We start from the raw sequence: 12,800 nt of genomic DNA, 5'->3' as shown, positions 1-12,800 counted from the left end.
TGGTCTTTAATAATGACAAAACCAATGGAAAACCCACATGCATGTGGAAACTGAACAATGCTCTACTCAATGATAACTTAGTCAAGGAAGAAATAAAGAAAGAAATTAAAGACTTTTTAGAATTTAATGAAAATGAGGAAATATCATAACAAAACTTGTGGGACTCCATGAAGGCAGTGCTAAGAGGAAAACTCATAGCTCTAAGTGCCTACAAAAAGAAATTGGAGAAAGCATACATTAACAACTTGACAGCACACCTGAAAGCTCTAGAACAAAAAGAAGCAAATACACCCAAGAGGAGTAGAAGGCAGAAAATAATCAAACTCGGGGCTGAAATCAACCAAGTAGAAACAAAAAGAACTATAAAAAATATCAACAAAACCAGGAATTGGTTCTTTGAGAAAATCAACAGGATAGATAAACCGTTAGCCATATTAAAAAGAGGGCACAGAGACAGCATCCAAATTAATAAAATCAGAACTGAAAAGGGAGACATAACAACAGAAACTGAAGAAATTCAAAAAATCATCAGATCCTACTACAAAGGCTTATACTCAAAAAACTGGAAAATCTTGATGAAATGGACAATTTTCTAGCAGATACCAGGTACCAAAGTTAAATCAGGAGCAGATAAACCATCTAAACAGTCCCACAACCCCTGAAGAAATAGCAGAAGTCATTAAAAGTCTCCCCACTAAAAAAAGCCCAGGACCAGATGGTTTTAGTGAAGAATTCTATCAGACCTTCAAGGAAGACCTAATACCAATTCTCTTCAAACTGTTCTACAAAATAGAAACGGAAGGAACCCTACCCAATTCGTTCTATGAAGCTATAATCACACTCATACCTAAACCTCACAAAGACTCAACAAAGAAAGAGAACTTCAGACCAATCTCCCTTATGAACATTGATGCAAAAATACTCAATAAAATTCTAGCAAACCAAATCCAAGAACACATCAAAACAATCATCCATCATGATCAAGTGGGCTTTATTCAAGGAATGCAGGGATGGTTCAATATTCGGAAATCTATCAATGTAATTCACTATATAAACAAACTCAAAGAAAAAAACCACATGAACATCTCACGAGATGCTGAGAAAGCATTTGACAAAATTCATCATCACTTCATGATAAAAGTCTTGGAAAGATCAGGAATTCAAGGCCCCTACCTAAACATAGTAAAAGCAATATACAGCAAACCAGTAGCCAACATCAAACTAAATGGAGAGAAACTTGAAGCAATCCCACTAAGAAAAGGGACTAGACAAGGCTGCCCACTCTCCCCCATCTATTCAATATAGTACTGGAAGTCCTAGTCAGACAACAAAAAGAAGTCAAAGGGATACAAATAGGAAAGGAAGAAGTCAAAATATCGCTATTTGCAGATGACATGATAGTATACTTAAGTGACCCCAGAACTTCCACCAGAGAACTCCTAAACCTGATAAACAACTTCAGCAAAGTGGTGGGTTATAAAATCAACTCAAACAAATCAGTAGCCTTCCTCTACATGAAAGATAAACAGACTGAAAAGAAATTAGGGAAATGACACCCTTCACAATAGTCACAAATAATATAAAATACCTTGGTGTGAATCTGACCAAGCAAATGAAAGATCTATATGACAAGAACTTCAAGTTTTTGAAGAAAGAAATTGAAGATCTCAGAAGATGGAAAGATCTCCCATGCTCATGGATTGGCAGGATTAATATAGTAAAAATGGCCATCTTGCCAAAAACAATCTACAGATTCAATGCAATACCCAATAAAATCCCAACTCAATTCTTCACAGAGTTAAAAAGAGAAATTCTCAAATTTATTTGGAATAACAAAAAACCAATGATAGCAAAAACTATTCTCAACAATAAAAGAACTTCTGGTGGAATCACCATCCCTGTCCTCAAGCTGTACTACAGAGCAATAGTGATAAAAAAAAACTGCATGGTATTGGTACAGAGACAGGCAGGAAGATCAATGGAATAGAATTGAAGACACAGAAATGAACCCACACACCTATGGTCATTTGATTTTTGACAAAGGAGCTAAAACCATTCAGTGGAAAAAGGACAGCATTTTCAACAAATGGTGCTGGTTCGACTGGAGGACAACATGTAGAAGAATACAAATCGATCCATTCTTATCTACTTTTACAAAGCTAAAGTCCAAGTGGATAAAGGACCTCCACATGAAATGAGACACAATAGAAGAGAAGATGGGGAAGACCCTCAAATACCAAGGCACAGGGGAAAAGTTCCTGAGCAGAACACCAATGGCTTATGCTCTAAGATCAAGAATTGACAAATGGGACTTCATAAAATTGCAAAGTTTCTGTAAGGCAAAGGACACTGTCAATAAGACAAAATGACAACCAACAGATTGGGAAAAGATCTTTACCAAACCCACATCTGATAGAGGGCTAATATCCAATATATACAAAGAACTCAAGAAATTAGACTCTAGACAACCAAATAACCCGATTTTAAAAATGGGATGTAGAGCTAAACAAAGAATTCTCAACTGAGAAAACGTGAATGGCCGAGAAGCACTTAAAGAAATGTTCAGCATCCTTAGTCATCAGGAAAATGCAAATCAAAACAACCCTGAGATTCCACCTCACACCAGTCAGAATGCTAAGATCAAAAACTCAGGTGATAGTAGATCCTGGTGAGGGTGTGGAGAAAGAGGAACACTCCTCCATTGTTGGTGGGACTGCAAGATGGTGCAACCACTTTGGAAATCAGTCTGGCAGTTCCTCAGAAAATTAGAAATAGCATTACCTGAGGACCCAGCTATACCACTCCTGGGCATATACCCAGAAGATTCTCTAACATATAACAAGGACATATGCTCAACTATGTTCATAGCAGCTTTATTTATAATAGCCAGAAGCTGGAAAGAACCCAGATGTCCTTCAAATGAGGAATGGGTACAAAAAATGTAGTACATTTACACAATGGAATATTACTCAGCTATTAAAAACAATGAATTTGAGAAATTCTTAGGTAAATGGATGAAACTAGAAAATATCATCCTGAGTGAGGTAACCAAATCACATAAGAACACACATGGTATTTACTCACTGATTATTGGATTTTAGCCGAGAAGCTTGAAATATCCAAGATTCAACTCACAGACCACATGAAGCTCATGAAGAAGAAAGACCAAGTCAGGGTGCTTCGGTCCTTCTTAGAAGAAGTAACAAAATACTCAAGGGAGCAAATATGGAGACAAAGAGTAGGACAGAAACTGAAGGAGGGGCTATCTGGAGACCATCCCACCTGGGTATCCATTCCATGTGCAGTCACCAAAGGTAGATGCTGATGTGGATGTCAGGAAGTACATGCTGACAGGGGCCTGACATGGCTGTCTCCTTTGAGGTCTGCAAGAGTTTTACATATTCAGAGGCAGATGCTCACAGCTAACCATTGAGCTGATCATGGGGTAACCAATTGAAGAGTTAGAGTGAAGACTGAAAGAGTTGAAAGGGTTTGCGACCCCATGAGGAGAGCAACAATACCAATTAACTAGAGCCCCCAGGGACTAAACTGCCATCCTGGGAGCACTTATGGAGGGACCCATGGCTCCAGCTATATATGCAAGGGAGGATGATTCTGTCAGGTATAGGTGGAAGAGGAGATCCTTGGTCCCATGAAGGCTGGACTCCGTGTGAGGGAGAATTCGAGGGTGGGAAGGTGGGAGTTGGGGGGTAGGTGGGGGCATATCCTCATAGAATCAGGAGGAGGAGGGATGGGATAAGGGGTTCCTGGGTGGGAAGGGGGAAATGGGGTAAGGGGAGAACATCTGAAATGTAAATAAAATACCCAATAAAAAAATTGGGGAACAGAGCTAAACAAAGAATTCTCAACTGAGGAGTCTCAAATGGTAGAGAAGCACCTAAAGAAATGTTCAACATCCTTAGTCATCAGGGAAATGCAAATCAAAATGACCCTGAGAATCCACTTCTCACCAGTCAGAATGGCTAAGGTCAAAAACTAAGGTGACAGCAAATGTTGGTGAGGATGTGGAGAAAAAGGAACACTCCTCCATTGCTGTTGAGATTGCAAATTGGTACAACCACTGGAAATCAGTCTGGCTGTTCTTCAGATAATTAGACATAATACTACCTGAGGACCCAGCTACACCACTCCTCAGCATATAACCAGAAGAAGCTCCAACACGTAGTAAGGGCACATGTTCCACTATGTTCATAGCAGTCATATTTATAATAGCCAGAAGCTAGAAACAACCCAGATGTCCCTCAACCGAGGAATGGATACAGAAAATGTGGTACATTTACACAATGGAGTACTACTCAGCTATTAAAAACAATGACTTCATGAAATTCGCAGGCAAATGGATGGAACTAGAAAATATCATCCTGTGTGAGGTAACCCAATCACAAAAGAATACACATGGTATACAATCACTGATAATTGGATATTAGCCCAAACACTCACAATACCCAAGATACAGTTCACAGACCATATGAAACTGGAGAAAAAGGAAGATCAAAGTGTGGGTGCCTTCAGTCCTTCTTAGAAAGAGGATCAAAATAATCACAGGAGGAAATGGGGAGACAAAGTATGGAGCAGAAACTGAAAGAAAGGCCATCCAGAGACTACCCCACCTGGGGATCCATCCCATATACAGTTGTCAAACCTGGACGATATTGAGGATGCCGGGAAGTGCTTGCTGATGAAAGTCTGATATGGCTGTCTCCTGAGAGGCTCTGTCAGAGCCTGACAAATACAGAGGCAGATGCTTGAAGCCAACCATTGGACTCAGCACAGGGTCTCTGATGGAGGAGCTGATGAAGTGACTGAAGGAGCTGAGAGGGTTTGCAGCCCCATGGCAGGGGGGGTGAATAACAGTGTCAACAGGCTAGACCTCCAGAACTCCTGGGGACTGGACCACCAACCAAAGAGTACACATGGAGGGACCCATGTCTCCGGCCACATAAGTAGCAGAGGATTGCCTTGTTGGACATCAGTGAGAGGAGCAGCCCTTGGGCCTGAGGGGTTCGATGCCACAGTGTAGAGGAATGCCAGGGCTGGAAGGCAGGAGTGGTGGATAGGTGGGGGAGCACCCTCATAGAGGCAGGGGGAGGTGGGATGGTATAGGGGTTTCCGAAGGGCAAACCTGGAAAGGGGATAACATTTGAAATGTAAATAAAGAAAATATCCAATAAAAAAAAGAAAGCAAAAATAAAAAGTGGTAAAGATAATGAAGTAACCTTTCCACAGTTGACTGCTTCTGGTGGAGTTGCAGAGGGGAATGATTCCATTCTATTTAAGGGACAGGCCAGTGAGAGTTTGACCATGCTCCACTGAGTATGTAGATAAACAAATTAGACTTCATTTCGGGGGGTCTAATTTTCCATTTTCTTTTGGGTGGAGGTCACAAGGGTGTGTGGCACACGTGAAAGAACTGGGAAATGAGTGTTAATGGAGAATAAGAAGAGAGGTAGAGGCTTGCAGGACTAAAGACTAAAACAGCTACAAAACTATTTAAAAATAGTTAAAAACAGGAACAGGCCGGTGGGATTAACAGTTTTTAAAAAGGCTCCAAAATATCAGAAGGTAGAGGATTTCTGTGCATTGAAGGCCAGCCTGGTCTAAACAGTGAGTTCCAGGACACCCAGGGCTACAAAGAGAGAGCCTGTCTCAAAACGAAACACCCAGCTCTGAAGCAAGTTCACTTACATATGACAATATGACAGCTTAATTGAAGAGAGCTCCACAGAGCAACAAGAAAATCCCATCGCGGTGATGACAAACGTCAGCTTGACAAAATCCATCTAGAGATGAGTCTCTAAGCATGCCTTTAGGGAACTGTCTGGAAACCATCCTGAGGTACCTCTGTGTGGCGCCAGTCTACGACTGGGATCCCAGACCATGTCCACGGGGAAAGAACAGCAGTTTGGAATCTCTGCTCTCTGCTTCTTTACTACGGATGCAACGGATGCAACGTGAATCGCTACCCTAAGCTCCTACGGCTGTGGCTTCTTCCCCTGCCAATGTGGATTGATGGACCACAACTTTGAATGACTGTGAGCTGAAATGAACCCTTCCCAACGAATCTATTACAGTGTTCAAATCCATGTTGAACATCTGACTCTTTCCTGTACAGTCTACTCCAATAGGTTAACCCTGCATGCTAAGACCCTGGATGAGAGGTGGTAGCTGGTTTCTCATCCTGAAGACCCACAGTTGACCAATGAATAGAAGAGGATAGAAACTACTGCTTTCTAAAAACTTGTTTGTTTGATTGATTGATTGATTGATTGATTGATTGACTTTAAAGAGGGTTATTTGAGCAGTCCTGGCTGTCCTGAGACTCTCTGTAGATCAGGCTGGCCTCAGACTCAGACTTACACCTGCCTTTGCCTCCCTAGTACGGATTGAAGTCATGCTTCACTATTGCCTGGCAGAAGTCTCTGTGGCTAGTCTCCTCTATTACTTGTTCTATGGAAAACACTAATAGAGTCCATTCTATGATGTTTTGAGACAAGGTCTTTCTATGTATCCTAGACTGTCATCACAGAAGCCATCGTCATCGTGTGTGTGTGTGTGTGTGTGTGTGTGTGTGTGTGTGTGTGTGAACATATACTTTGGGGTGTTGGTTCTGTTTTCCTGAAGAGCGTTTGAATCCAGCCTCAGAAGATCATCAGATCTGAATAATGGAATTAAATGCTAGGTGCTGCCGTTTGCCATTCTGAGACAGCAGCCAGTAACATCAGCTGCTGGCCCTGCCCCAATGCTTCCAATCCCCAAATGGTACACTTCAGGAAGGGTTAGTGCAATTTGTTTTTCAGATACTCACACATGGCTGAATCAAGCTTCATTTATTAAAAAGTCTTCCTATTGGGACTTTGTAGAAGGCACAGTGTATAATTGTTAACCATGCAAGTATGAGGAGCAAGTCCAGATTCCTAGATCAAAGTAAATGCCATGCCAGCATGGTGGATACCTGCAACCTTAACCCTGGGGAGGCCAATGCCCAGGGTATCCCTAGGGCAAGCCAGCTAGTTAGACTAGTCATGATCGCTGGTTGCAGCAGGAGACCTTGCCTAAAAGCAAGGTGGAGAACAATTGAGGAAGATACTTGGTGTGGTGGTTCCAGTCAGAATGGTTCCCATCAGCTCACACTCTTGAATGTCTAGTCCCTTGTTGGTGGACTGTTTTGGGGAGGATTAAGAGGTGTGGCCTTGTGGGAGGTGTGTTACTGGGGGCAGGTTATAAACACAAAAAGGCAGGATGTGGGGAAGGGGATGACACCACAGGGCCATAAGTGTTCAGGGGGAGTACAGATATCTTTCAGAACAGTGTATCGAAGGTTCAGGGGACAGATCACTATGACTCTGTCTATGATTCATATGTCCTTATCTAAGTTGGTACTATCTGCTAAGGCTACCTATTTACAAGGTCTATGACTACTCAGGCTGGTAAATTTCCACAAAAGCTCCCTGTTTAATTTGTGAAAACGGTTAACTTTTTTCAAGGTTCTTTCTGTCAGTGCCCCTCTCCCAGCCACAGAGCAGGGTAAATTATCAGTTTTTGTTGTGTAAACTGAGACTGTCTCCTAAGCAAATTTTAAACTAAATCGAGCAAGCAGTTTTAACCAGTTTTTCTTTTAAACATGAAACATAGAACAACAATTATTTAAACAATGAGACAAAGACAGACAATTGACACACATGGACAATACTGATGCACCAATGACAGACAATAGACAGAGAAAGCAGAACTAGGGCGTCCCCATCATATCTTGCTCTCAGGAGGGCTCTGTAATAAGCTTTTTGTTTTTCTTTTTTAACACGCCAGAGAGTGGGCAACTCCTTTTGCTTTTTCTCTCTCTCATTTTCAAGGTTTAACTTCTTATCTCCTCCTTAGGAGGTATAACATTTTTTTATCAATAGTCCCCTCTTGGGATAAACAACACTAATAAAAGTAAAGAATTTTTAAAGATCCTTTTTTCTTAACTCTGGTTCCTCACATTCTGAAGATAGGCTCCTTGAGCCATATCACAAAGAGTGACTGTTTAGAGAAGGTTTGTCCCATGTCTTTTATTAACTCTAATTCTTTGCACCCAGGGTGACTCACTCCTTGAGTGTCACGAAATGCCTGTCCAGGGGGTGCTTTTACCTCAAGGCTGATGCCACTCCGATCCTGCCAAGGATTGTCCCACAGTTGGGTGAACTGTGATATCCTTCTAAATGGGAGTGCCCTCAAGCAACTCCAGAGGGGAAACAGCTCACTTGGATGCTCCTTTGGGGGAGTCACTCTGAAAAGTGCTCCGAGATTGGGAGTGCCTCCATGCACTCCGGGCAGCCACCCTCAATGTTCCCGAAAACCTGGTAGGTCTACCTTCTTTGGGGGAGTTGGCGTTCTCTCTTTTGCAATCTCCTCGAGCTCCTGAATGCAGGGGGCAGAACATCTCATCTTCAAGCCCCACAATGCTGGGCCCCAAAATGTCCTGGTCCAGCAGGGCATTAAACAGAGGTATGAGGAGGTCACCTGAAAGAGAGGGGAGGGACAGGCAAAGACGCAAAGAATGGAGATCTGTCTATAGTCTGATCAAATCACCATTTTTACCTTTTCACACAGGGGTTATATACACAAAAAAGGCAGGAAGTGGGGAAGGGGATGACGCAGGAGCATAAGTGTTCAGGAGGAGTACAGATATCTTCCAGAAGAGAGTAGCAGCTGAGTGAAGGTTCAGGAGACAGATCACTATGACTCTGTCTATGATTCACTTGTCCTTATCTAAATTGGTACCGTCCACCAAGGCTCCCTATCTACAAGGTCTATGACTATTCAGACAGGCAATTTTCAACCAAAGCTGCTTGTTTACAATAGCTTCTAGTCATCTGTTTCAGTGTTTTTCCACAGAGACCCAAGACTTTGTGCTAGCAGGCATGTATGTAGGGCCAATTGCTGATTTTTGGGCCTATGGCTGGTTTCAGGCCTTCAGTGTATAAGCAGGGCTGCCCCTGACACCAGTGGAAAAGGCAGGTCTCAGTTGAATGCTTTTGTAATCCAGGGCTGAGAAGATGAGAACCAGAAGATCCTGGGGTACACTGGCCATCCAGTCTAACCTGATTGATGAGCCTACGGTCCCCTGAGAGGCACTGTTGTCAGGAGCCATAATGGAATAAGCTAATAATTAGCAGGCGGTTACCCTGAAATGGCTTGCTTTGGATTATTATATAATCTGAGACAAGTGAGTCCTTATTTAGCAAGGCTGTAAGGTACTTATTTTAGGAAAGATTCCTGCTATTAATATGCTTTTCCTATTATTATTATTAGTAGTAGTAGTATTATTATTAAACATATGTAACAATCACTAAGCAATAGCATACCCCTATGGAGCAGATCTCTGCAGATCCATGAAGATGTTCTGTCTTCTGATGATGCTATATAGACAAATAGATGACTTCTTAAGTCTTAATGATGATCTTATAAGAATTCCTAAAGTTAAATCAATGATTATTAAGCTTTTTTATACTGGGACTGCTATCAGTTGCCTTTCTGATAGTCAAAACTGCAATGAGAACTCTGCCAGTCTCTCAAGTGTCATCAGTTAATTGCTCTTAGATAGTAACTAGACTTTCTCCTACTCAGAGCACATTCCAAGAGGTTGTAAAACAATTAACCAAAGGTCATTAATAGGGAGCTAACAATTTATTATAGGTGCTGGGACAGAAAATAAAATATTGCCTGGGCTTATCTATACAAAACTTCACTAAATTCTTAGTTACAGTTTTAAACCTTCAGCGAACTTGTGGAGCTAGATAGGTGATAGATGTTTAGCCAGATAATTACTCCTAGTGGATATGCATGTAAACATTCTCTGTTGTAAACTTCTATTTCAATTTATGACTTGATTTTTGGTGTGAACTTGTGATGAACTTTGTAACATGTGACCATGTACTCTGAAGATGTATAAGTACTGAAGACAAAGAAAGGTTCATTCGTCCCTTCCCTTCCTTTTCCCCTGCCTAAAATTTTTTCCCTTAGAATTTATCCCCTGTTAGAATTTTTTCCTTTTCCCCACTAGGACCTTTCCACTTTTACCCTTAAATAGCTTTCATAGGAAACCTTTTACACTTATTAATAAACTCTATAATCACTTCTCTAAGTGTCTTTACTTCCTGCGACCTCAGACTAGCAGGCATAAGTTAGAGCCCAGCAGTTCCTGCTGAGATAGAACAAAGACCACTGTCTAATCTTCTGCTGTTAGGCTACAGGTGTTAAGCCTGTAGTCTTTTACCCTCAGAAGTTTTTAGGACTTTTTAGAAGTTATCATCAGCATTTCAGTACAGGTCAGAGAGCTGTAAAGCCCTGAGACCCTCAGACTTTAAAGCCATCACCAGAGTCCTACTCTGTGTCCCTGCCACTACCCTCTCAGGGCCGGGAGGCTCAAGGGACACTGACTCACAAAGAGACATGATATGAAAGGTAGACCTCTGTCTTCTATTTATACATTAACAAACATATGCCAAACATATGAGCAGGAAACAGGAGACACAGACTGACATACAAAATGTAAGAACTGGACCTGCACACAAAATGATTTTATAGTTCATATGAATGTCTACAGAATGCAGATCACTGGTTGAGCCTTTCCATAGCATGTGCTGAGTTCCATCCCTAGAATCCCAAAAACAAACAACACAAGACCAATTATAATCATTTGGCAAATCCACCCATGCACCGGGTAAATGAGAGTCCCCTAAAAAACAATGACTACATTGTTTTGTGACTGAGCCTACTAGAGTCCATTTGCTGAATCATGCTGAACCCTGAAATATGATTTTTTTTTTTAAAAAAAAGGCCGATCCAAATATTTTCTCAGAAGACAAAAAGTGTGTCCCTGGACAACTTTTTGTAGAGCCCCTTTAAGGTCCCTGTTCCTCAGGCTGTAGATAAAAGGGTTCACCATGGGAGTCACCACTGTGTAGAGCACAGTGGCTGCCGTGTCCTTCTCAGGTGAATGGGAAGAGGAGGGGTTGAAATACACAGCAATGATGGTGCCATAGAAGAGGCAGACCACAGTCAGGTGCGAGCCACAGGTGGAGAAGGCTTTCCATCCTCCCCTTGGGGAAGAGACTCTCAGGACAGCACAGGTAATGTGGATGTAGGAGACCAGGATGCAGACAAACGGGGTGACTATGACCACAGCTCCCTCTGTATGAATAATTAGTTCATTGAGATGTGTGTCTGAGCAGGAGAGTCTGAGGAGGGGAGTCACATCACAGAAGAAATGAGGGATGATGTTGTCCCCACAGAAGGAGAGTTGAGCTATGAGCAGAGTATGTAATAGGACATTCAGATTGGCAGTGACCCACGATCCAGCCACCATCAGAATACAGAGCTGATGGGTCATCTTTGTTGTGTAGTGTAATGGGTGGCATATGGCCACAAATCTGTCATAAGCCATCACAGCCAGCAAGAAATTGTCCATGTCCACAAACATGAAAAGGAAATACATCTGTGTGAGACACCCAGAGAAGGAAATGGCCTGACTCCCAAGTATGTGGTTGGCCAGTACCTTGGGGACAGTGGTGGAGGAGAAGCAGACATCCACAAAGGACAGGTTGCTGAGGAAGAAGTACATGGGGGTGTGCAGGCAGGAGTCTGTGCTGATGGCCAGGATGATGAGCAGGTTTCCCAGGACAGTGGCCAGGTACATGATGAGGAAGAGCAGGAAGAGGAGCTGCTGCTGCTGCTGGGGCTGCCTGGAGAGTCCCAGGAGGAGGAATTCAGTGACACTAGACTGGTTGGTGTTGCTCATGAGCCTGAGGCCACCAAGGTGAATAGAAGACAATAAAGTCAAAACCTTGATGGCAGGGTCACACTGTGATAAGGGTGCCAGGCAGGGTCACGATGTGATAGGACACTGGTGATCTGGATTTACAAATGAATGCATAGAGTTGCTAACACAGAATATGCCCACCCCATTTACACATCTTCATCCCAACACTCACACCTGATGTATTACCTACCTGAGCATCCCTCAGTCCACACAGCCCCTAAGACTACCTGTGTGCATGCTCACACCTCTCAGCTCTCCCTCCACCTCAAACACAGCTCAGAACAACATCAGAATGGTTTTTTAGTCCTGTGTTCATTTCATGTGTTAACCAATGAATTCAGAGCTTCTAAATTGCCTCCTTGCCTCTGGAAGAAGTGGAAAGGAGGTTTCTAAACTAATTTCATCTCAGAATAATCAAATGTTTATGTCCCCACTACTGTAACCTTACCTCTGGAGGGAGGTTGTTGCTATCCAATGATCTTCAGCTTGACCTAATTGCAGGGTCTGTGGTGTCTGGAAACACTGGCAAGCCCTGAGCAAGTGAGGAGCAGGTGTTTGTTTTCTTTGTCTTCTGAGCAGGAAAGATGTTCAGAACAATCACAGAGCAGACATTTACAGAAGTCTCTTTGTCCACTGGGACCAGAATCCCTCAGAGCCTCATTAGAGACAAGAAGAGACAAATTCCCATCTACATCTTTGGCCCCTTTGGATCTAATGATGATGACAGAAGATTTTATCACAGTTTACATACAATAGTTTGTTCAAAATGTACAAGCTTCAGAAATGAGTCCACCTTTATAGACACAGATCCCAAATAGCATTATTTGCCACATCAAATCTCAATCACTTTTATGATCGGAGCCTCTGTCTACTGGTGTGGAGAAGAATTTTTGCACTCTTGTATGTATGATGTAATTTTTGCATTTTCATGTTCTGTCATCTTTAGGAGTCATATCATCTTCAGTTTGATCCAGGAATA

The 12,800-nt window shown here is 42.3% G+C and overlaps 1 protein-coding gene across 1 annotated transcript; it reads right to left on the bottom strand.

The window, feature by feature from the left end:
• Positions 1-10,828: 10,828 nt before the first annotated feature.
• On the bottom strand, positions 10,829-11,800 carry LOC114615129 (olfactory receptor 1361-like). Its single transcript, XM_028760766.1, has one exon. It carries the CDS (start codon positions 11,798-11,800, stop codon positions 10,829-10,831), a length of 972 nt encoding a protein of 323 aa, XP_028616599.1.
• Between the last annotated feature and the right edge of the window lie 1,000 nt (positions 11,801-12,800).

Source organism: Grammomys surdaster, unplaced genomic scaffold (assembly GCF_004785775.1).
Source record: "Grammomys surdaster isolate TR1022 unplaced genomic scaffold, NIH_TR_1.0 126612, whole genome shotgun sequence".
Classification (NCBI taxonomy): Eukaryota; Metazoa; Chordata; class Mammalia; order Rodentia; family Muridae; genus Grammomys; species Grammomys surdaster.
Note: the sequence above shows the minus strand (reverse complement) of the source record. Positions and strands in the feature narration are given on the sequence as shown.

Bases quoted from the DNA above. Each gene is read 5' to 3' on its own strand.
- LOC114615129 (XM_028760766.1), bottom strand. From the start codon at position 11,800: ATGAGCAACACCAACCAGTCTAGTGTCACTGAATTCCTCCTCCTGGGA.